This window comes from Corythoichthys intestinalis, chromosome 17, assembly GCF_030265065.1.
Source record: "Corythoichthys intestinalis isolate RoL2023-P3 chromosome 17, ASM3026506v1, whole genome shotgun sequence".
Lineage (NCBI taxonomy): Eukaryota > Metazoa > Chordata > Actinopteri > Syngnathiformes > Syngnathidae > Corythoichthys > Corythoichthys intestinalis.
Genome location: NC_080411.1, coordinates 2501948 through 2524695, shown reverse-complemented (window position 1 = coordinate 2524695; position 22748 = coordinate 2501948). Strand labels below are relative to the sequence as shown.

Sequence of the window (22748 nt, the reverse complement as noted above, 5' to 3'; positions counted from 1 at the left end):
CCACCCGTTAACGCGATAACTTTGACAGCCCTTAATATAATATAATATAATATAATATTATATAATATAATATAATCAGGGGTGCACATAATTTTTTTGCCCAGGTTCTCAGAGGAGGACCTGGAGATGTGACTTGGTCCTCATTGAGCTTGAGAGCCGACCCACCTGATGCGATAAATTTATGACAAGCTTTACTTAGAGCCAATTAACTTTGATTAATTATATTAACAGTTAATGCTTGATTAACATCAACTGGCACAACAAAATTGCCATTACTTTGAAGTGAAATGTAAAGAAATAAACATAAAAGCACCAATTCAAAATAAAGGGCATTATGCGGCTCCCACATTAACTCCAAGCCTTTTTAAAAGTGGGATGTCCTCCTCATAAGACCTCATTGAACGTGCATGTTTAGCTTTGTAAAATGCGAGCAAAAACACGTTTGTCAGTGCATGTCGCTGTTCATTACCTTTATTCCGCCCTATTCCGCCACATGTCCATAGGGCGAGTGGGGTCCTGTTTGACATCGATAGTTTGCTTAATTGCCACATGCTCTCTGTTTTTTTCGTGCTTTTCAAAGTTTGGATGGCTGAAATTCTTTGACCCTACATAAAATGCGTTGCTCTAATCGGCGACATTGGGATTCTCATGGCACATTTTGTACCGCATTTCCGTGCGAGCATCATTCGCTTCTAGCCATGGTACCTCCTGTAGCCACTTTTCAGCAAAAGTCCTTTTTTTCGGTAGCTCCGGTGACGTCTCTGTCGTCTGTCTGTCTTTTGACGGGGGTGGGGGAACACGGAAGTAATTACTCAGTGTGGCCTGCCTCATCGACATTTTGAGAAGTTATTTTCTCGTGTCCGCCGCAAATAGAGTGGTCAGCCATCGGTACGCAAAAGCGTATGGAAGCCATTGAGGGCCAGCGCGTTTGTCTACGTCCAGTACGCATGTGCGGACCACTTATGTGCACCCCTGAATATAATATAATATAATATAATATAATATCATGTAATATAATATAATATAATAATACTGTATTAATTAAATAGATAATAACCAAATAACCATTGCTCAGTTCTTCACAGAAAAAAGCCAGGACATAAATAACTCTATTGAGGAAAAAAAAAAAAAAAAAAAAAAAAAAAAAAAATTTTTTTTTTTTTTTTTTTACAATTTTTTTTTTTTTTTGTTCAGGGGGCCGGACCAAATGTGGCTGCGGGCCGTATCCGGCCCGCGGGCCGTAGTTTGGGGACCCCTGTGCTAGGTGCTTTAAGATTTTCAAAGTACAAAAACATTGAACAAATTTAAGGCCACAAAGTCACAAAGGCCATGGAATGTATTCAGCGTTTTGGCAAAAAAGATTATGTTCATAAACATTGATTAAAAGTAGACTATTAATCGATTAACTCGATTAGAAAAAAAGCTTCAAAACAAATTTTGCTGCTTCAAGTATTCGTTTAGAGTGGCGTTGTAATAGTTTTGAGAGTTTGCATTTACATTTGTTGATTTGGCTGAATACACTGCCCACTAGTGGCAACAAAGAATATAATTCATTTAACATGGCTGAATCCAGCTGCCCTCTGTTAAGACCAACATAAGCTATGTTTTTGTTTGCGCTTATAAATTTTTTTAATACATTCGTAATTTAGTTTATATGTATATTAAGCTGTTTTTGTGGGAATATGTGTTTGAACGATTTGTTAATTGTAAAAAAAAAAAAAAAATTAAAAAAAAAAAATTTTTAAAGGTAGCATTTTATAGCATTTCAGCTAGCGCACGTTTGCTATGCAAGTTAGCCAATTGTTCTTTTGTTGTACAGTACTTAGATCCTCATTTTTTGAGAGACAGCAAGAACCAAAAGTGGTATTTGCCAGTGGCTTTTTTTGGCATGTGGCAAATGGCTTTTTTTTTTTTTTGGTATGTGGCAATAAAAATTTTGGTTTGTGGAAGTTTTTGGGGGGTATTTATGGCATTTTTGGGGGTATATGGCAGTTTTGCAGGCCATGCATGTCCATGCCATTAACAGCTATGCACGTCCAAAATTTTCCATTCATTTTAAATGGCAGAAAAACATGTGTGGCTGTGATTTTTGACCATACACTTACCATTACAGCGCACTGACATTGAACGGACACCCAAGTCAGGCTATGCCATTAACGACTATGCATGTCCAAACTTTCCATTTGGCAACATGGCAAAATCCATTTTGCCACATGGCGAAAAAATGCCACAAACCAAAATCCAATTTGCCACATACCAAAAAATTGCCACATTTCAAAATCCCTTTTGCCACATGGCAAAGAAAAAATGCCACATGGCAAAATTCATTTTGCCACATGGCAAAAAAATTCCACATAGTAAAATCCATTTTGCCACATACCAAAAATGCCACATTTCAAAATCCCTTTTGCCACAGGGCAAAAAAAAAAATGCCACATGGCAAAAGCGGCATGGAAAAGGAATGAATTAATGGCAAAATCCATTCTGCCACATACCAAAAAAATGCCACATTTCAAAATCCCTTTTGTCACATGGCAAAAAAATTCCACATAGTAAAATCCATTTTGCCACATTTCAAAATCCCTTTTGCCACATGGCAAAGAAAAAAATGCCACATGGCAAAATCTATTTTGCCACATCCCAAAAAAATGCCATATTTCAAAATCCCTTTTGCCACATGGCAAAGAAAAAAATGCCACATGGCAAAAAAATACCACATGGCAAAATCCATCCATTTTGCCACCTGGCAAATACCACTTTTGGTTCTCGGCCTTGCTGCATTTTTTTTATACCGTTTGAGGCTAATCTCATGTATTTTATTTCTAAAGGAAAGCGCAATTCTTCATAGTTTGAAGAAACACTTGGGAATTTTGTATTCGCATTTAACGCGCTTTTGAAAGTGCAGTGTTAGCAAGCCTTTTACATTTCCAAAAGTTGATTCTGCAACGCATTAAAAATTCCTAATCCAATGACTCCATTATTAAAACTAACCAGTTGCTAGATTAATCGACTACTAAAATAAGCGATAGCTGCGGCCTTAATTAAGTGTTTGAAAAAAATATATCTTCATCTATACTGCAGCATTACTTTGATTTCAAATAATAATAAAACTTCAACTTTTGATATAAGTGTAATAAGTAACGCTTATGAAAATTCCAGGACCACACTCGGTTACTAGACGTGTGCCCTGCTGTACGTATGTACTATACTGTACTACACATCATAGTAGTCAATGTGCTCTCCTGATTTGTATTTGTCTTCCTTCAGCAGCTTCATCAGTTTCGCACAGGATCTCTCAACTGAGAGTAGCTCGCCTTCCTCAAACATGTCAAGAAACTGCTGCCTTAATTGCGGATCCCCCGTTTTGGTCCTGATTGTTTCCTGCATGTCCGTGTTCAAAGGACCTGGTTAAATACAAAATACTGTCAAAAATACTGAAAACAAAATAGTTATTCTTAGTGAAAATAGACGGTAAATGTAGATGAAGTCCCACCTGGAGCATAGTTGAGCACACGGACATCTGGCTCTTCTTCTGCCAGAACCTTAAACATCATATCACGAGCCGCCTTGCCAGTACAGTACAGCCCCCATGTAGGGAATGGCTTCAGGGCACAAAGCGAGGAGACGTTGACCACGCAGCGGCGCACGCCCGACGACCTCGGAAAGGCCTGCAGCACGCCGGCAGTAAGGCAGAAAGCGGAGCTGACGTTGAAAGAGAGGTAAGAGTCCACCTCGGCCATGCTGGTGAAGGTTCTGGTTAAACGGGACACGTCCCCTAGCGTTCCTGAGAAGACAGAGTTGCTTTTGTAAATATTTTACTTGGCAACAAGATGATTAAGACGGTTTCATCTGGCAAAATGCAGAATAGTTCCTCTTTAAGCATCAGTGCAATATCACAATAGTAGTAAGGAGGAGTGGTGTCATATGTCTGTGTTCCTTTTCAGTTTTTTTTTGTTTTTTTTATTCCAGCACATGATTCAGCTGGATGGGCAGGGCCGTGAAACCAAGAGCGTAGGTTTGGTCTTAATATCAGCAGGGCCGAGAACGAAAATTGTTTTTTGCTATGTGGCAAAATTGATTTTGCCATGTGGCATCTTTTTTTTGGCATGTGGCATTTTTTTTCCATGTGGCACAATTGATTTTGCCATGTGGCATCTTTTTTTTGCAATATGGCAAAATGGATTTTGCCATCTGGCATTTTTTTTTTGTCTCCCCCCCCCCATGTGGTAAAATGGATTTTGCCATGTGGCTTTTTTTTTTGCCATGTGGCATTTTTTGCCATGTGGGAAAATTGATTTTGCCATGTGGCATCTTTTTTTGCCACATGGCAAAATTGATTTTGCCATGTCGCAAAACTGATTTTACCATGTGGCAAAATCAATTTTGCCATGTGGCAAAATTGATTTTGCCACGTGGCATTTCTTTGCCATGTGGCAAAATTGATTTTGCCACGTGGCATTTCTTTGCCATGTGGCACTTTTTTCCCATGTGCCAAAACTGATTTTGCCATGTGCCAAAACTGATTTTGCCATGTGGCATTTTTTTGCCATGTGGCAAAATTGTTTTTGCCACGTGGCATTTTTTTTGCCATGTGGCACTTTTTTCCCATGTGGCAAAACTAATTTTGCCACGTGGCATAACTGATTTTACCATGTGCCAAAACTGATTTTGCCATGTGGCATTTTTTTGCCATGTGGCAAAATGGATTTTGCCATGTGGATTTTTTTTGCCATGTGGCACTTTTTTCCCATGTGGCAAAATTGATTTTGCCATTTGGCATCTTTTTTTTACCATTTGGCAAAACTAATTTTGCCATGTGGCATTTTTTCCCCATGTGGCCAAATCGATTTTGCCATGTGGCAAAACTGATTTTACCATGTGCCAAAACTGATTTTGCCATGTGGCATTTTTTTGCCATGTGGCAAAATTGATTTTGCCACGTGGAATTTTTTTGCCATGTGGCATCTTTTTTTTTTTTTGCCATGTGGCATTTTTTTCCATGTGGCCATTTGGCCAGACTCAGAATTGTCCTATATGCATGTGTGATACATCATTGGAAAGCTTAAAATCTCAATTTTCTGGGGGAAGAAAATTTTTGAACAGGAAGGCATTTAGAAAAAAAAAATAAACAGCAAAACCCTAATTGGAGGTGAGAGCACGCGAGAGCATAATTAAAGACGCTATGATTTTAACGAAATATTATCGCGTACTTACCTTGTTTTGATCTAAAAACTCCATGTAGCATGTATCATTGAGTGTCAAGACACAGATGTGAATGACCACAGCCAGATTTTGGGGGGATTTTATGAGTGAAACATGGTAATATAACAAGGTTCACGATGCAGATATCGCAGACATCAAGGAGTGGTCGATATGTTCTTTTTCATACATATACCCTTTTAAACGTTTTTTTTTTTTTTTTCTTCCAGTTTTTCTTTGTTTAGATCGAGTATTTATCATCTAACATATTGGGGGAAATGCAACAGTAACAAAATGAATAAAATTAAGCCATAGTTATGAGGTAGATATCCGTGACTTTTTTACATACGCTAAATTGTGACGTAATTAGTTTAAAAGTTAAAAATATGCGGGTGAATAATTTTTTAAAAGTCGCTTTTTCACATAATTCACATAATAATGCTATTTAAGACTTTTTTTAATCCTGTCATACGCACTTTAAGCCACTGTAGCGCCGCCTTATCATCACAACGAGCTTTTTCCGTAGAAAATTCTTGCTAAGATTTTTTTTTATTATACCGTCACAGGCACTTGAAATTCATATACTGTATTGGAAAGTCAATTACATTTTCAGCCACCAGGGGGCTATGGCCCCCGGGGCCCGCTTAAAGTCCGCGTATGCGTATCAACCATCAAGTACTTTTCACAGGAAGATAACTTCTCAATTCATGATGTCATGTTCATGATGATTAACATGTCATGCAGAATCCCGAGGACCTTACCAGCGTTATTAAAGAGAATAACATGTTCTATATCCGGCGGACAGGCGTCTTTCGCGATCCGCACGACCATCTCAGGTGATCCCTTCCGGGATAGATCCAACACCACGGAGCGGGCCTCCATGCCCGACCTGGCCAGGTCTGACTGAAGATTCCGAAGCTCGTCTTCGGATCGGGCTACCAGGATGAACATCGACTTGGGCTTCACATGCCGGGCCATGTCCGTTGCAATAGCCCGGCCAAAACCTTTGGAGGCCCCGGTGATGATGCACAAAACTCGGCCAAACGATGACATTCTTTCCACAGCACGGTTAGGTGGGTAGAACTAAAGGATTTGTTCTGGCTTCCGGATGAGTACAACCCTCGAGTTCGCAACGCCACGCTCCTTAAATCTCTTCTTCTTTCGTTAATAGGCGTGGCTGGTCAGCACTTGTTACCCTGTCGCCACCTCTCGGTTTCACGCCACGTGACACGGCTCATTTTCTATGGCGGTAGATTAGTGTCTTTCTTATTCAATCAAAAATAAAGTTGCTTCAATCGAAAAAAAAGTCGCTTCAATCAAAATATACTGTATATTTTCAAGAAAAAAAAGTCACTTCAATCCCAAAAAAAAGTGTTTGAATGCAAAAATAAATTTGAAACTCGGAAAAAAAATGCATTTGAAAACTATTTTTCTTTGATTTAATTTTTTCTTTTGATTGAAGTCTCTTTTTTTTTTCAATTGAAACAACTTTTTCTGGGATTGAATGATTTAGACACAAATGACTTACCCATAATATGGCCCAAACAAAAAAAAAAGTATTGCTTCAATCAAAGAAAACAGTGTCAATGAAAAATTAAGTGTTCAAATGCAAATTTCTGAGTCTCAAATATTTTTTCGCATTCAAAAACTTTTTTTCAATGATTGAATTTCTTTTATTTTTGATTGAAGTGATTTTTCTTTTGAAATATTTTTTCTTTGTTTGAAGCAACTTATATTTTTGACTAAATAATAAAGACACAAATGTCCTAGCCCAAATGTGGCGCAAATGCAAAACTACATTACTTCAATCAAAAAAAATAAAATAAAACTTGAGTTCAATCAAAAGAAAGAAATTAAAAGAAAAATAGTTTTCAAATGCAATTTTTTTAGTTTCAAATTTTTTTTGCATTTAAACACTTTTTTTGGGGGGGGATTGAAGTGACTTTTTTTCTTGATAATATACAGTATATTTTGATTGAAACGCCTTTTTTTTTGTTTCAAATAGGGCTGTCAAAATTATCGCGTTAACGCACGGTAATTATTTTTTTAAATTAATCACGTTAAAATATTTGACGCAATTAACGCACATGTCCCGCTCAGACAGTATTCTGCCTTTTGGTAAGTTTAACAGCAAGGTTTTTTGTGCTGTCTTACAGCGAACTCTTGTGGTCGCTTTGCGACATGGTTTATTGCTTTCTTGCCAGTTCAATATGGCTGCACGACGTCTCGGGCTGACGCCTACGTTGTAATGTTGTGCTTATATGATCCTTGGACAAGATTTGTCCGTAAGTATGGTTGTTGTAAAGAATGTATATATGATGTTAGTAAGCGAAATGTTCTATTTTTTGTATGAGACGCTTTTTGTTTATGTTTAGTGAACCTGTATAGCGTGCTAAGCTAACGTTGTTGCTAATGCAATGCTTGTGTACTTTTTTTTTGTAGTTTCACTACGTTCTAAAGAGGACAGTGGTTTGAGGCCATTTTATTAATACATCAGATGAAAAAGGAAGAAGTCTGATTATTAAGGCGTCGTTCATTAGCTGTCTAGCTTTGGAAAAAGTAGACGCTTCGGAGTGAGGACAACATAGACAGATTTAAATGACAGTAGAGTGAAATGCCCACTACAGTCCTTATGTACCGGATGTTGAATGTATATATCCATCTTGTGTCTTATCTTTCCATTCCAACAAATTATTTTACAGAATATATATATATAATTTACAGAAAAATATGGCATATTTTATAGATGGTTTGAATTGCGATTAATTACGATTAATTAATTTTTAAGCTGTAATTAACTCGATGAAAAATTTTAATCGTTTGACAGCCCTAGTTTCAAATTTATTTCTTCATTCAAACACATTTTTATTTTTGAAGTAACTTTTTTAACTGAAAGTATTAATATATTTTGATTGAAGCAACTTTTTTTTGATTGAATAATAAAGACACAAATCTACCTCCGTAATTTTCTAACATTTAAACAAATGGACAATTTATAATATTTAATCTACCCTAACAAACAAACCGTTTCTGAGGAGAAGCCACTTAAGCAGAAGGACCAAGAAACATGAAGAATATAATGAAAATATTTTTAAATGATGCTAATAAACTGGTAAATTTGCCATTCAACAGTCTTAAATGTTTTTGCATTTTATTATTGTGATACCTAAAAGAGTATATTAATTACAAATGCACACATGTATTCTTAAATCTTGGGGATGTAAAATAGTAATATACAGCCTTGACTGATGTTATAGTGGTATGAACAAGTATCTGAACCTTTTGTAATTTCTCACATTTCTGCATAAAATCCCCAACAAATGTGATCTGATCTTTGTCAAAATCACACAGATGAAAAAACAGGGTCTGCTTTAACTAAAACTACCCAAACATTTACAGGTTTTCATATTTTAATAAGGATAGCATGCAAACAATGACAGAAGGGGAAAAAATCAGTAAGTGAACCCTTTGCCTAAGGAGACTTAAAGGGCAATTGAAAACTATTTTTACCAAACAATTTAAGTCAGGTGTGTGCCCAATCACTGATGAATGGTTTAAAGCTGCCCTTCCCACTATAAAACACACACCTGGTTAGAATTGTCTTGATGAGAAGCATTGTCTGATGTGCATCATCGCTCGGTCAAAAGAGCTGTTTGAAGACCTGCGATCATGGATTATTGATTTGTATAAAGGGAAAGGATACAAAACCATCTCTAAAAGTCTGGATACTCATCAATCAATAGTCAAAGAAGTTGTCTACAAATGCAGAGAATTTGGTACTGTTCCTTCCCTTCATCCACCAAAGATGACAGCAGGAGTTCAGCGCAGTATATTCAGAGAGGTAAAAAAGAACCCTACAGTGTCTGCTAAAGATTTACAGAAATCACTGGCACAGTTAAATATCTCTGTACACACATCAACTATATGTAAAACAATAGCCAAGAATGGTGTTCATGGGAGGACTCCACGGAGGAAGCCACTGCTGTCTAAAAATAGCATTGTTGCTCGTTTAATGTTCACAAAAAGGCACTTGGACACTCCACAGAAGTTATGGCCAAAATATTTTGTGGACTGATGAAACCAAAGTTGAATTGTTTGGGAGTAACACACAAAAAAATGGAACAGCTCACCAACATCAACACCTCATCCCCACCGTGAAGCATGGTGGAGAGAGCATCATGATTTGGGGCTGTTTCGCTATCTCAGGGCCTGGACAACTTGCAGTCATTAATGGAAGAATGAATTCAAAAGGTTTGCAGGAAAACCTCAGGCCGTCTATCAGACAGTTGAAGCTAAAAATATGGATGCTACAACAAGACAATGATCCAAAACACAGAAGTAAATCCACTTCAGAATGGTTTCAGAAGAACAAAATACACGTTACACAAAGTCCAGACTTGAACCCCATTGAGATGCTGTGGCATGACCTAAAGAGGGTGATTCATGCCAGACATCCCAAGAATCTGACTGAACTACAGCAGTTTTGTAGAGAAGAATGTCCCAAGAGTAGTCCTGATCAATGTGCCAGACTGTTTTGCAGCTACAGGAAGCGTCTGGTTGAAGTTATTTCTTCCAAAGGGGGTTCAAAAAATATTAAATGTGATGGTTCAGTTACTTATTTCCCTCCCTTCTGTCATTGTTTGCATACTATCCTCGTTAAAATATGAAAACCTATAAATGTTTGGGGTGGTTTTTAGCTAAAGCAGACACTGTTTTTTCATCTGTGTTATTTTGACAAAGATCAGATTACATTAGATGGTGATTTTATGCAGGAATGTGGGAAATTCCAAAAGGTTCAAATACTTTTTCATACCACAGTACATTCAACAATATCAATACACAATAAAAACAATTGTGAAAAAGATCTTTATAATAATCATTATTGTCTGACACTGGTGTAGCCACCAGCCTGATTTTTTATCCATTTTTAGCTTTATTTTAAAAATACCTCCCTTTTCTATTTGCAAACAAAGCTCAGTCATTGGCCAGAGATAATATGATACTACATTAATAAGCATTAATTAATATGTAATAAATATACAAAACCACTAGTTCTAAACTCTATGAATTAAGCAAGTGGTTTGTTCTTTTGGATGAAAGAGGAATGTTGGAAAATCATCACTTCTTGGTCAAGATCAAAAATAATGGTTGTGTGAAATCAAAGCAAAGAGCAACATTCATCAAAACAAAACGGCCTCAGTTGTTTGAAAAGCTGGAATAGACATTTAGCAAGAACTACATGCTCGATTCATTGTGGCCACGTTTGTCATTTTCCAAATCACAATCCTGTGAAATGAGCTTGTAAGGTTTCTTCCTCTCTCTCTCTTCCAGCACTGAATTTCCCATCTCCACATCCTTGCTGCGAAGCTCGTTCCGAGAGAGGAACTCTATGATGCCCGCCCCGATCGAATCCCCCAGAACGTTGGTGGTGGTACGCAGACGGTCCCTGTCACACGAAAAGAGAAACTGTTAACAATGCTGCTTTATCTATATTACAAAAGTGTTTTTCTGCCATAGTCATGAGGTTTTTGAGGGGTATTTTTCCAAACCCCATCCTGTTATTCTGCAATTAGCTTGCTAAGGAAGAGTACACATTGATACCGTTACCATTGTACAACAAGGGAAATACAATGGCGATAAGCGAAAACCTTTTTGTCTGCTTCTTCTTAAAGGTTTGGCTCACAAAAAGGTACAGTGGTATTAAAAAGTGTCTGAACCTTTTGGAATTTCTGACATTTCTGCATAAAATCACTATCAAATGTGATCTGATCAAAATCACACAGATGAGAAAACAGTGTCTGCTTTAACGAAAACCACTCAAACATTTATAGGTTTTCATATTTTAATGAGGATAATATGCAAACAATGACACAGAAGGGGGAAAATAAGTAAGTGAACCGTCACGTTTAATATTTTGTGGGCGCCCCCCCCCCCCCCCCTCTTTGGCAGCAATAACTTCAACCAGAACCTTCCTGTAGGCATATCGATAAGGGCTGATCTTGGCCAATTCTTTTCTACAAACTGCTGATCTGTCTACAATCTGTCTGATAGACGGCCTCAGGTTTACTTGCAAAACTTTTGAATTCATTCTTCTATTAATGATTGAAAGCTGTCCAGGCCCTGAGGCAGAAAAACAGCCCCAAATCATGATGCTCTCTCCACCATGCTTCACGGTGGGGATGAGGTGTTGATGTTGGTGAGCTGTTCCATTTTTCCTCTGCAAATGACCTTGTGTGTAACTCTCAAACAATTCAACCTTGGTTTCATCAGTCCATAAAATATTTTGGCCAAAACATCTTTGGAGTGTCCAAGTGCCTTTTTGCAAATATTAAACGAGCGCAACATTTTTTTAGACAGCAGAATTTATGCTCATGTGATGTTTGCACATAGAAATTGGACTGTGGCAGTGATTTCTATAAGTCTTTAGCAGACACTCTAGGGTTCTTTTTTACCTCTTTGAGTATTCTGTGTTTTGGATCATTGTCTTGTTGTAGCATCCATCCTCTTTTTAGCTTCAACTGTCTGATAGACGGCCTCAGGTTTTCCTGCAAAACTTTTGAAGTAATTCTTCCATTAATGATTGCAAGTTTTCCAGCCCCTGAGGCAGCAAAACAGCCCCAATTCATGATGCTTCCCCCGCTGTGTTTCACAGTTTGGATGAGGTGTTGATATTGGTGAGCTGCTACATTTTTCCTCCACATATGACGTTGTGTGTTACTCCCAAACAATTCAACTTTGGTTTTATCAGCCCTTAAAATATTTTGCCAAAACTTTTGTGGAGTGTCCAGGTGCCTTTTTGCGAACATTAAACGAGCAACAATGTTGTTTTTTTAGACAGCAGTGACTTCCTCTGTGGAGTCCTCCCATGAACACCATTCCTGGCCATAGTTTTACATGTAGTTGATGTGTGCACAGAGCTATTGGTCAATGCCAGTGATTTCTGTAAGTCTTTAGCAGACACTCTAGGGTTCTTTTTTACCTCTCTGAGTATTCTGTGCTAAACATTAGGCATCATCTTCGGTGGACGGACATCCAGACTTTCAGAGATGGTTTTGTATCCTTTCCCAGCTTTATACAAATCAACAGTCCTTGATCGCAGGTCTTTAGACAGCTCTTTTGACCGAGCAATGATGCACATCAGATAATGCTACTCATCAAGACAATTCTTACCAGGTGTGTTTTTTATAGTTGGCAGGCAACCACTCATCAGTGACTGGGCACACACCTGACTTAAAATTGTTCGTAAAAAAAAAAAAAATTTTAATGGTTTCAATTGCTCGTTACATCTCCTTAGGAAGAGGGTCCACTTACTTATTTTTCCCCCTTCTGTCATTGTTTGCATACTATCCTCATTAAAATATGAAAACCTTTAAATGTTTGGGTGGTTTTAGTTAAAGCAGGCACAGTTTTTTCATCCGTATGATTTTGACAAAGATCAGATCACCTTTGATGGTGATTTTATGCAGAAATGTGAGAAATTCCAAAAGGTTCAGTTACTTTTTTATACCACTGTATGTCCAGCTCGGATCTTTTACATCCATTCAAAGTGAGATCATTTGTCGGATGAAACAAAATGACATCAGTCATAAGCATTCATTAATGCTGATGGCAGAGTAATTTCATAACTATGATGGTCTTATGAGAGTCTTATAGCGCCACTGTTGTCCCTATGAATACAAATGCAACTGTAAATATTTCATATTAGTGACCTTCATGTAGTCTGGGCACTGTTTACAAACCAAACATTTTAAAGTGTTACAAACATCTACTGCCCTCTGGTGTTTAATACTGATACACTGCACAAAGTTCTGAAATATTATTTTCAATTATAGAGTACTCGATAAAAAGGACAGCTGTTCGTATTTGGACTATCCTAATTGAGAAGACAGGGATTTTTCCACTTTGCCCCAGTTAGCTGAGCAATTTCTGAGACAGGGCTTCTAATTGGAATTATTAATTTGGGAAACCTAATTATGTTGCTATGTTAAAACTCACTCCAGAAAGTATTCAATACAAAGGAAAAGATGTGGAGCACGGCTTCGGGGACAAGTGAAAAGTGTGTCACTAGGTTGTAGTATAGATGATCATACTTTTTATGTTTAAAAAGCACTTTACTGTCTTTCATAATTATACAGTGGTATGAAAAAGTATCTGAACCTTTTGGAATTTCTCACATTTCAGCATAAAATCACCATCAAATGTGTGATCTGATCTTTGTCAAAATCACACAGATGAAAAAAAACAGTGTCTGCTTTAATTAAGACCACTCAAACATTTATAGATTTTCAAATTTTAATGAGGATAGCATGCAAATAATGACAGAAGGAGGAAAAACAAGTTAGTGAACCCTCTGTCTAAGGAGACTTAAAGAGCAATTGAAACCAATTTTTGACAAACATTTTAAGTCAGGTGTGTGCCCAATCGCTGATGAGTGGTTTAAAGCTGCCCTGCCCACAATAAAACACACACCTGGTAAGAAATGTCTTGATGAGAAGCTTTGTCTGATGTGCATCATGGCTCGGTCAAAAGAGCTGTCTGAAGACCTGTGATCTAGGATTGTTAATTTGTGTAAAGCTGGGAAAGGATCCGAAACCATCTCTAAAGTCTGGATGTTCATCAATCGACAGTCAGGGAAGCTGTCTGCAAATGGAGAGAGTTTGCCATTGTTGCTTCTCTCCCAAGGAGTGGCCGTCCACCAAAGATGATGCCAAGAGTTCAGCGCAGAATACTCTAAATAACCCTAAATTGTCTGCTAAAGACTTGCAGAAATCACTGGCAAAGTCCCATATCTCTGTGCACACACCAACTATATGAAAAACGATAGCCAAGAATGGTGTTCGTGGGAGGACTCCACGAAGGAAGCCACTGCTGTCTAAAGAAAAATTATTTCTGCTTGTCTAATGTTTGCAAAAAAAGCACTTGGACACGCCACAGAAGCTGTGGCAAAATATTTTGTGGACTGATGAAACCAAAGTTGAATTGTTTGGTAGTAACACACAATGTCATGTGTGGAGGAAAAAATGGAAAAGCTCACCAACATCAACATCCCAGCCCCACTGTGAAGCATGGTGGAGGGAGCATCATGATTTGGGGCTGTTTTGCTTGCTCAAGGCCTGGACAACTTGCAATCATTAATGGAAGAATGAATTCAAAAGTTTTGCAGGAAAAGCTGAGGCCGTCTGTCAGACCGTTGAAGCTAAAAAGAGGATGGATGTTGTAACAAGGCAATGATCCAAAACACAGAAGTAAATCCACTTCAGAATGGTTTCAAAAGAACAAAATACACGTTCTGCAGTGGCCAAGTCAAAGTCCAGACTTGAACCCCATTGAGATCCTGTAGCTGGTAGAGGGGTAGATGATGCCCAGATTACACTTTTAAATCTCCTTTACAGACATTTAGAGAGTTCTGGTGTGCATGCCAGGCTCCTGTTTTTGGATTTCTCTTCAGCTTTTAATACAATCCAGCCACATGTTTTAGTTGGTAAATTACTTTCAGAATTTACTATTGAAAGTAATCTTGTGTGCTGGATAATGGACTTTTTAACAAACAGAACACAGAGAGTTAGAGTAAATGGTTGTCTCTCTGAAAGACGGGTCTCTTCTACTGGCTCCCCTCAGGGTTGTGTACTCTCACCTTTACTATTTATTCTCTACACTAATGATTGTAGGAGTCAGTACAGCAACAGACATATCCTAAAATATGCTGATGATACAGTCATTGTCAGTCTACTCCAGAAACATGAATCCCAGCATGGCCCCGTGGTCGACGAATTTGTTAGTTGGTGTGATAAATCTTTTCTCCACCTTAACACCTCTAAAACTAAGGATATGTTGGTAGATTTTAGGAAAAAAACAACCTGCTCCTCCTCAACCAACTAGTATAAAAGGTAACAGTATAGAGCTGGTGGATCAGTATAAATACTTGGGTACTGTGATAGACAGTAAACTCAAATTCGATGCAAATACAGAGTCTATCTGCAAAAAGGGCCAACAACGATTGTACTTCCTAAGGAAGCTTAACTCTTTTGATAAGGCTATCTTGTCCTTGTTTTATAAATCTTTTATTGAATCAGTTCTTACTTCTGCTTTTATTGCCTGGTATGGAGGACTTAGCCTGAAGGAGAAAAATAACATCAACCATATTGTCAAGGTCGCGAGTAAGATAATAGGCTGTCCACAGGTCTCCTTAACAGATAATTATGAGAGGCAGGTCATGAGGAAGGCAAAACACATCCTGAATTGTGTACAACATCCCCTTCATTGCTCGTTTGAGGTCCTCCCTTCAGGCAGGAGATTCAGAGTCCCTGGTTTTAGGTTAAATAGGACAAAGAACTCCTTCCTACCCAGTGCAATTCGGTTGCTAAATTTGCACAATTCTTGCACTTAGATGCAAAACTGTCTATGGCATTTTAAATTTGTAGTCTGTGTTATTTTATTGTATGTGTATGAGTGGTTGTGTTATCTGTTATCTGTATGCTTACCTGCTGTAAGACAAGTTTCCCCCTCATAGGGGACAATAAACTTAAACTGAACTGAACTGAACTGAACTGAACTGTGGCATGACCTAAAGATGGCGATTCATGCCAGACATCCCAGGAATCTGACTGTACTACAGCATTTTTGTAGAGAGGAATGGGCCAAGCTTAGTCGTGATCGATGTCCTAGACTGATCTGCTGAAGTTATTGCTGCCAAAGGGGGGCACAAAATATTAAATGTGATGGTTCACTTACATATTTTTTCCCCTTCTGTCATTGTTTGCATACTATCCTCATCAAAATCCTATCAATGTTTGGGTGGTTTTAGTTAAATCAGACTGTTTTTTTCATCTGTGTGATTTTGACAAAGATCAGATCACATTTGATGGTGATTTTATGCAGCAATGTGACAAATTCCAAAAGTTTCAGATACTTTTTCATACCACTGTATTTTTGAAAGTATAGAATACTCACAGGAACCAGTCTACTGCAATGATCAGAGTGATGTCATCAGTAGGAAGTCCGACAGAGGTCAATACAATCACCATAGTGACCAGGCCAGCTTGTGGAATACCGGCAGCTCCGATGCTAGCGGCGGTTGCTGTAATACTTGATTCCAGGGGCAGAAATGTTCATTTTTTAAATTTATTTTCAACCATGTTACCCAGTTTTTTCTTCTTACCTGATGGTGATGATCTGCCCAAAGTTCATCTCCATGTTATTAACTTGGGCAATAAAAATGGCAGCCAGCGCCTCATAAAGAGCAGTGCCATCCATGTTGATAGTGGCTCCCACAGGTAAAACAAAACGAGTAATTCTCTTGTCGATTTTGTTGTTCTCCTCCAAACATTTAAATGTGACTGGGAGGGTGGCTGAGCTAGGAGTAGACAACACAAACTTTGGTTTGGAACATTTGTTACAATGAATATAATGCAAATTGTTACCTGGAAGAGGTGCCGAGCGCTGTGACAAGAGCTTGTACAAGCCCGGCAATGAAAATAAAAGGGTTCTGCCGAGTGATGACAAAATACAGAGTGGGAAGAATAAGAATGGCATGGATCATTAGCCCAATGATGACCGTGATGGTATACATGCCCAACTGGCCACCCATCTGCGTAAGATCATCCATCTCCACTATTTTTCCTGCAATGAGGAACAGGATACCAATAGGAGCATACCTGTAAACATGAAGAGGTAAAGTGAGTTTAAAATGAAATTGAACAAAAAGCAGAATGTGGAGTCCTACCACATGATGATGGCAACCAGCTGCATGATCGCTTCATTGAGGCTGTCGAAGAAATCCCTCAGGAGTTGGCCTTGCTCCTTCATGTTGCCAATTATTAGGCCAAAACACATTGAGAAAACCACTAACCCAAGAGCGTTTACGCCGTTCACCTGACCAGGTACCGGGATCACTTCCTCTCGGGTTAATTCCATGACCTCCTGTGTGCCGTTGGTCGTATTAAAGAGGGTGTCGTTCATCGTCACAGTCACGTGAATGACTCGTTTTCCATATTTGGTTTTGAACTGGACAAAGACATGATGATGGAACTTGGTTAAATAGGCAAATTGACTATATAACCCCTAGCAAAAAGTATGGAATCAGCAGTCTCGGACGAGCACTCACTCGGATATTTTATTATGTAGAACAAACACAGATAAAAAGCTTGAAAAAAATAATGAATTAGTTCAAAAGTGCAACTCTTTAGCATTCAGAAATACGAAAAGAAATGAATAAATAACATCGTGGTGGTCAGTAAATGTTACTTTTATAGAGCAAGTGCAGAGAAATAAATATGGAATCACTCCATTCTGAGGAAAAATATATGGAATCATGAGAAACAAACAAAGAAATAATAATCAAAACACATCTCTGACTTGATGAGTGACAAAAAATATTCTTCATCAATTTGGTGCCAACAGGAAGGGGTTATGGGGGAACAGAAGAAAAGAAACACAAGAAAAGAAACACAAACTACAACAACAAATACATTGAACATCTAGACTAACTACTAATATTTTGGTGCTATCGTCAGCTAGATGTATTTCCGGTTGACACCATGTGGGGAGCCTGTTGACCAGGGAAAGAGGGGGATGGGGGTGGGGGAGTCTATAAGCTAAATGATTGAAAGGGGTAGATAGAGTGTACACAAATCAGCTCTGTGATCTAGAAGCCAGTAATCGTGTGAATCCCTTGTGAGTGCAAGCCCGTTGGTGACCAACCCTACACCGCCCCATCGCCAATCCCGGCACCGGGACCCCCCACCCGAGCGTGCCCAATGACATCTAGCCGCACGTGATTCCCACAAGGCGCGCGACAGCCACGCAGATGAGCAGAGATGCCACGCTGGCGCCAACCCAGGGCCACGGCCCCCACCCAGCCAGCCCGGGGAGGGAGGGCGGTCGGGGGTTCAGCGCAGCCCATCCCTCCTCCCGTAGCCCAGCAAAGGAGCCCCCCCCCCCTGCCCGGGATCCAGGGTGGTCCCCCGGGCCACCCGTGGACCCATCAACGGGCCTTCAGGGAAATAAAGAGGGGACACACCACAAGCCCCTCGCCCCAACCCCCCCTGGGATCCAGAGTGGTACCCCGGGCCACCCGCGCACCCATCAACCCTAACCCATCAACCGGCCTTCAGGAATGGCATGAGGGGACACACCACCAGCTCCTCGCCCACCCCCGTCCGCCCACCCGGCCCACAAGCCACAGCCACAGCCGCAGCCCCCCGACCGGCACGGCACGCCACAGGACCCCCAGCGGCCCACCAAGCCCAGGGCAGGGCAGGGTCCCCCGCCAGTGCAGGCAACATCCAGCTGATACACCGGTGCCCAGCCAGCGACCCGTGTCGTGACGGAGCACAGGGCAGATACCCAGTCAGAGAAGATGGGGGAAGGCGGAGGCAGGAGAACGCTGAGGAACCGCCACGGGGCGACGCAAGATCGGAGCCCCGACCTCCCCCCACTCCCGCGATCCGCAGCCCAGGCAGAGGGAAGGCCACGCCCCAGGAGCCATGCCTTAGGGAAAAAGTGTGGAACCCACCTACCACCCTATTACTGTGGCGGCCAGGTTTAGTACCCTTAATTTTAACAACCTTGCCATGCTGTTTGTACTTGGCCCAGATTTCTGATATAGCTGACTGTGAACAGCCCACATCTTTGGCAACCATACATGTAGACCATACAAGAGGTTTGATAGCCCTCGTCTTGGTTTCAAGAGACAACTCTTGTTGGAGCCATGATTCTTGTGAATCCACTTGGTCCAGCAGCCATCCAAGGTGTGATAACGGCACTGTTTTTAACTGCTGACTAATGAGCAGATCTAATCTGAGGCAGGGTCCCAATGAAGGAAAAGAAATTGACTGGGTGTGTCTGTATTTTCTACTCAAAATGGAGTGATTCCATATTTTTTTCTTCAGAATGGAGTGATTCTATATTTTTTTTCCCTGCACTTGCTCTATAAAAGTAACTTTTAATGACCACCACGATGTTTTTATTCATTTATTTCCGTGTTCTGAATGCCAAGGAGTTCCACTTTTGAACTAATTCATTATTTTTTCAAGCTTTTTATCTGAGTTTGTTCTATATAATAAAATGCCTGAGCAAGTGCTCGTCCGAGACTGGTTATTCCATACTTTTTGCTAGGGGTTGTATATGGGTTATAAAATAACTCAGAAGACAGTCCAAAAATTCCAAGCTTCAACGGTTTCAGCTAAGCTAAAGGTTCATGATAAAACAAACAAAATGCAAATCTTACATTTACCAAAAAACGTTTGGATAAATATTCTGTGGCCTGATGAAACAATTTAACTCTATCAGAAGGCGCTTTAGCTGGCTATCTCAAAGTATTAAATTATCGTTATTATTAAACGATTAGTGTTAAAATAATACAGCATTTGGAAAAAGCACATCTGGCCAACAATCAAACATGTTGGTGGCTGTGGGATGACATGGGGCTGCTTTCCTGCTTCAGGGCCTGGGTGATTTTCTGTGATTGATGTCACACAAAAAAAATCTGCTGTCTACCAGAATATCTGGCAAGCAAATATCCCGTCACATATGATGAAAAGGTAAACCAAGATTTTGTATGCTTAATTCTTGACAAACGCAAAACATTATCAGCTAAAAAGGATTGACGAAATCACCAAACATGTAATTATCTTGGCTCACCTGTTGAGTGCAAGCTTGGACCAGGTTTGGAGGAAACATATTTCTAGAATGAGAATCCAGTTAGTTGGAAATGGTTGAACATGGAAAAATAATGACACGAATGGTTCTTGCACCCACTAATAAGGCACATTTTTACTAATTGCAAGCTACCTGATCAGATCCAAAAAGGCATCTGCAGGACTGACTTCTTCTATCATCTGTTGCTTTCCAAACTCATCTTTAGATCCTTTTCCTGGGTGGATGATGAGGACAATAAGGATACCAATAAAGACGGCAATAAACGTAGTGGTCATGTAGTAAATCACAGCTCTCATTCCCATTTTGCCTGAGGCTTTGCTGTCCAATGCTGCCATTCCTAATGCACACAAAGATGGAAAAACAGTATGTTAACCACAGACATCTGTCTTATCTTCGTCTATTTCTTTATGTGTTGTAATACAACACAATTTCAACTGCGGTGTTCTCTGCTGGCCAAAAGTATTGGCACCCCTTGGAAGCACAAACTTTAGACAAAATAACTGCAAACAACCGCTTCTGGTATCCATCAATGAGTTTCTGCTGGAATTTTAGACCATTCTTCTTTGGCCTGCTCCAGGTCTCTGAGATTTGAAGGGTGCCATTTTTAGATCTCTCCACCGGTGTTTTATGATATTCAGGTCCAGACTCATTGCTGGCCACTTTAGAAGTCTCCAGTGCTTTCTCTAAAACCATTTTCTAGAGCTTTTTGAAGTGTGTTTTGGGTCTTTATCCTGCTGAAGACCCACGAACTCTGAAGGAGTGTTAGGTTTTGTGTTGATTCCCTCCTAGTGTGTCCTTGTAAATGCCACTGATTTCACCTGGTGTACCGCTCCTTGTGTATCCTCCAATCTGCGTCCACCTGTGTCACCCATCTGTTCCTCATTGTCTCGTTACCCTTTGTCTGCGTGTGTATATAAACTCCCAGTTTCTTTTCAGTCCCTGTTGCGTCATCGTCAATGTCTGTCAGTGTCAGAGTCGATGTCTATCCAAGCCCTCGTGTTTAAAGTAAGTTTTTTGATACCCAGCCTTTTGTTAGTAACCTGAGTTTTGTTTGCTACTGTGTTTTTTGGGATCACCTCAGTTTTGGTTTGTACTTTGTTTTTTCTGTCGGCCTTAATTAAATCATATTTTTGCACCGCCTTTTTTGCCTCGCTTCACTTTTCCTGCGTTTGGGTCCACACACACCTGCCCGCCCAGCATTCCCTGACAGGGAGACCCAGCTTTCTCATACTGGGCCCTACATTATGCTGCAAAATTTGTTGGTAGTCGTCAGACTTCCTCATGCCAAAGCAGTCCAGTGCCAGAGGCAGCAAAGCAACCCCAAAACATCAGGGAATTGCCGCCATGTTTGACCGTGGGGACCGTGTTCTTTTCTTTGAAGGCCTCGTTTTTTTTCCTGTAAACTCTATATTGATGCCTTTTCCCAAAAAGCTCTACTTTTGTCTCATCTGACAAGAGAACATTCTTGCAAAATGTTTTTGGCCTCTCCAGGTAAGGTTTGGCAAACTCCAGCTTGGCTTTTTTTATGTCTCTGGGTCAGAAGTGGGGTCTTCCTGGGTATCCTACCATAGAATCCCTTTTCATTGAGACCCCGACGGATAGTATCGGTTGAAACTGTTGTAACCTCGGACTGCGGGACAGCTTGAACTTGTTTGGATGTTAGTCGAGGTTTTGTATCCACCATCCGCACAATCTGTTGTTGAAATCTCTCGTCAATTTTTCTTTCCCGTCCACATCTAGGGAGGTTAGCCACAGTGCCATGGGCTTTACACTTATTGATGACACTGCGTACGGTAGACACAGGAACATTCAGGTCTTTGGAGATGGACTCGTAGCCTTGAGATTGCCCATGCTTCCACACAATTTTGCTTCTCAAGTCCTCAGAAAGTACTTTGGTCTTTTTCTTTTCTCCATACTCAATGTGATACACACCAGGGCACAGGACATGGGTTGAGTCAACTTTAATCCATTTTAACTGGCTACAAGTGTGATTTAGTTATTGCCACCACCTGTTATGTGCCACAGGTAAGTAACAGGTGCTCTTAATTACACAAATTAGAGAAGCATCACATGATTTTTCAAAGGGTGCCAACACTTTTGTCACACCCATTTTTGGAGTTTTGTGTGAAATGATAATTATTTAATTTTTTTCCATTCTCTTTTGTGTTTTTTAATTGCAAGCAAAATAAATGAAGCTATTACTACCAAAGCATTTGTAATTTGAATCATTTTCTGGGAGATATTGAGCATTATCTGACAGAATTGCAGGGGTGCCAATACTTTTGGCCAGCAGTGTCAAATTTGTAATCGACACATTTACCCAGAGCCCTGTCAACAAATGTACAGATTCCATAGATCTATACACACACACACAAAAAAAACAAAGGTGTGTGAGTTTTACCTGTTATTAGACTGGAGACCAATAAAGGTAGAACAAGCATCTGCAGCATTCTCATCAATAGCTCTCCAGGGAAAGAGAAATACTTTACCTCTCGATATGACATTTTATAGGGACGCAATGCAAATCCCAGAATAATTCCTATAAGGACAATGAAGGCATGGGGGAGTGTATCAGACAACTGAATAATTGCATTAGCTTTACTTTTCTGATTCATTTGAAAAAGCATACGTACCTATGACAACTGCACCCACTGTGAAGAGTACAAAGGCATTCTTTTTCAGGAAAGTCAGGATGTCCTCCTTGGAGATCTCCTCCACTTTTCTCTTGGCCTTCATAGTGCGTATGTGTATACCTTCTCTGAAACGCTGCATCCTGCTGCATTGAACCAGAAATTTTCATTCACATATATGGCCGAATTTTCATCGAAACTAACATGTACCGTAATGTTAAGACTATAAATTTGATACGAAAACGACATTCGTTCACAGAT

At 39.8% G+C, this 22748-nt stretch overlaps 2 protein-coding genes across 2 annotated transcripts; both read right to left on the bottom strand.

Annotated features, from left to right (window-relative positions):
- Positions 1-1485: 1485 nt before the first annotated feature.
- On the bottom strand, positions 1486-6371 carry spra (sepiapterin reductase a). Its single transcript, XM_057818091.1, has 3 exons — positions 5961-6371; positions 3494-3784; positions 1486-3404 (listed from the first exon to the last, which is right to left on the bottom strand). The coding sequence occupies exons 1-3, from the start codon at positions 6250-6252 to the stop codon at positions 3214-3216; spliced, it is 774 nt and encodes a 257-aa protein (XP_057674074.1). The 5' UTR covers positions 6253-6371; the 3' UTR covers positions 1486-3213.
- A 4063-nt stretch (positions 6372-10434) lies between these two features.
- LOC130905472 (excitatory amino acid transporter 1-like) lies at positions 10435-22629 on the bottom strand. Its single transcript, XM_057818918.1, has 9 exons — positions 22491-22629; positions 22259-22396; positions 19990-20194; positions 19840-19882; positions 16922-17202; positions 16620-16853; positions 16358-16552; positions 16150-16284; positions 10435-10645 (listed from the first exon to the last, which is right to left on the bottom strand). Exons 1-9 carry the CDS (start codon positions 22627-22629, stop codon positions 10435-10437), a joined length of 1581 nt encoding a protein of 526 aa, XP_057674901.1.
- Positions 22630-22748: the final 119 nt, after the last annotated feature.

What these genes read in the sequence shown, in the direction of transcription:
- spra (XM_057818091.1), bottom strand. Translation starts at nt 6,252, where the DNA reads ATGTCATCGTTTGGCCGAGTTTTGTGCATCATCACCGGGGCCTCCAAA. An exon ending in TATTCTCTTTAATAACGCTG is followed by an intron (nt 3,785 to 5,960) that starts GTAAGGTCCTCG and finishes CTGTCTTCTCAG; the next exon opens with GAACGCTAGGGGACGTGTCC. An exon ending in TGTGCTCAACTATGCTCCAG is followed by an intron (nt 3,405 to 3,493) that starts GTGGGACTTCAT and finishes GTATTTAACCAG; the next exon opens with GTCCTTTGAACACGGACATG.
- LOC130905472 (XM_057818918.1), bottom strand. Translation starts at nt 22,629, where the DNA reads ATGCAGCGTTTCAGAGAAGGTATACACATACGCACTATGAAGGCCAAG. An exon ending in AGTGGGTGCAGTTGTCATAG is followed by an intron (nt 22,397 to 22,490) that starts GTACGTATGCTT and finishes TTGTCCTTATAG; the next exon opens with GAATTATTCTGGGATTTGCA. An exon ending in ATTGCAGTAGACTGGTTCCT is followed by an intron (nt 10,646 to 16,149) that starts GTGAGTATTCTA and finishes TTCGTGTGACAG; the next exon opens with GGACCGTCTGCGTACCACCA.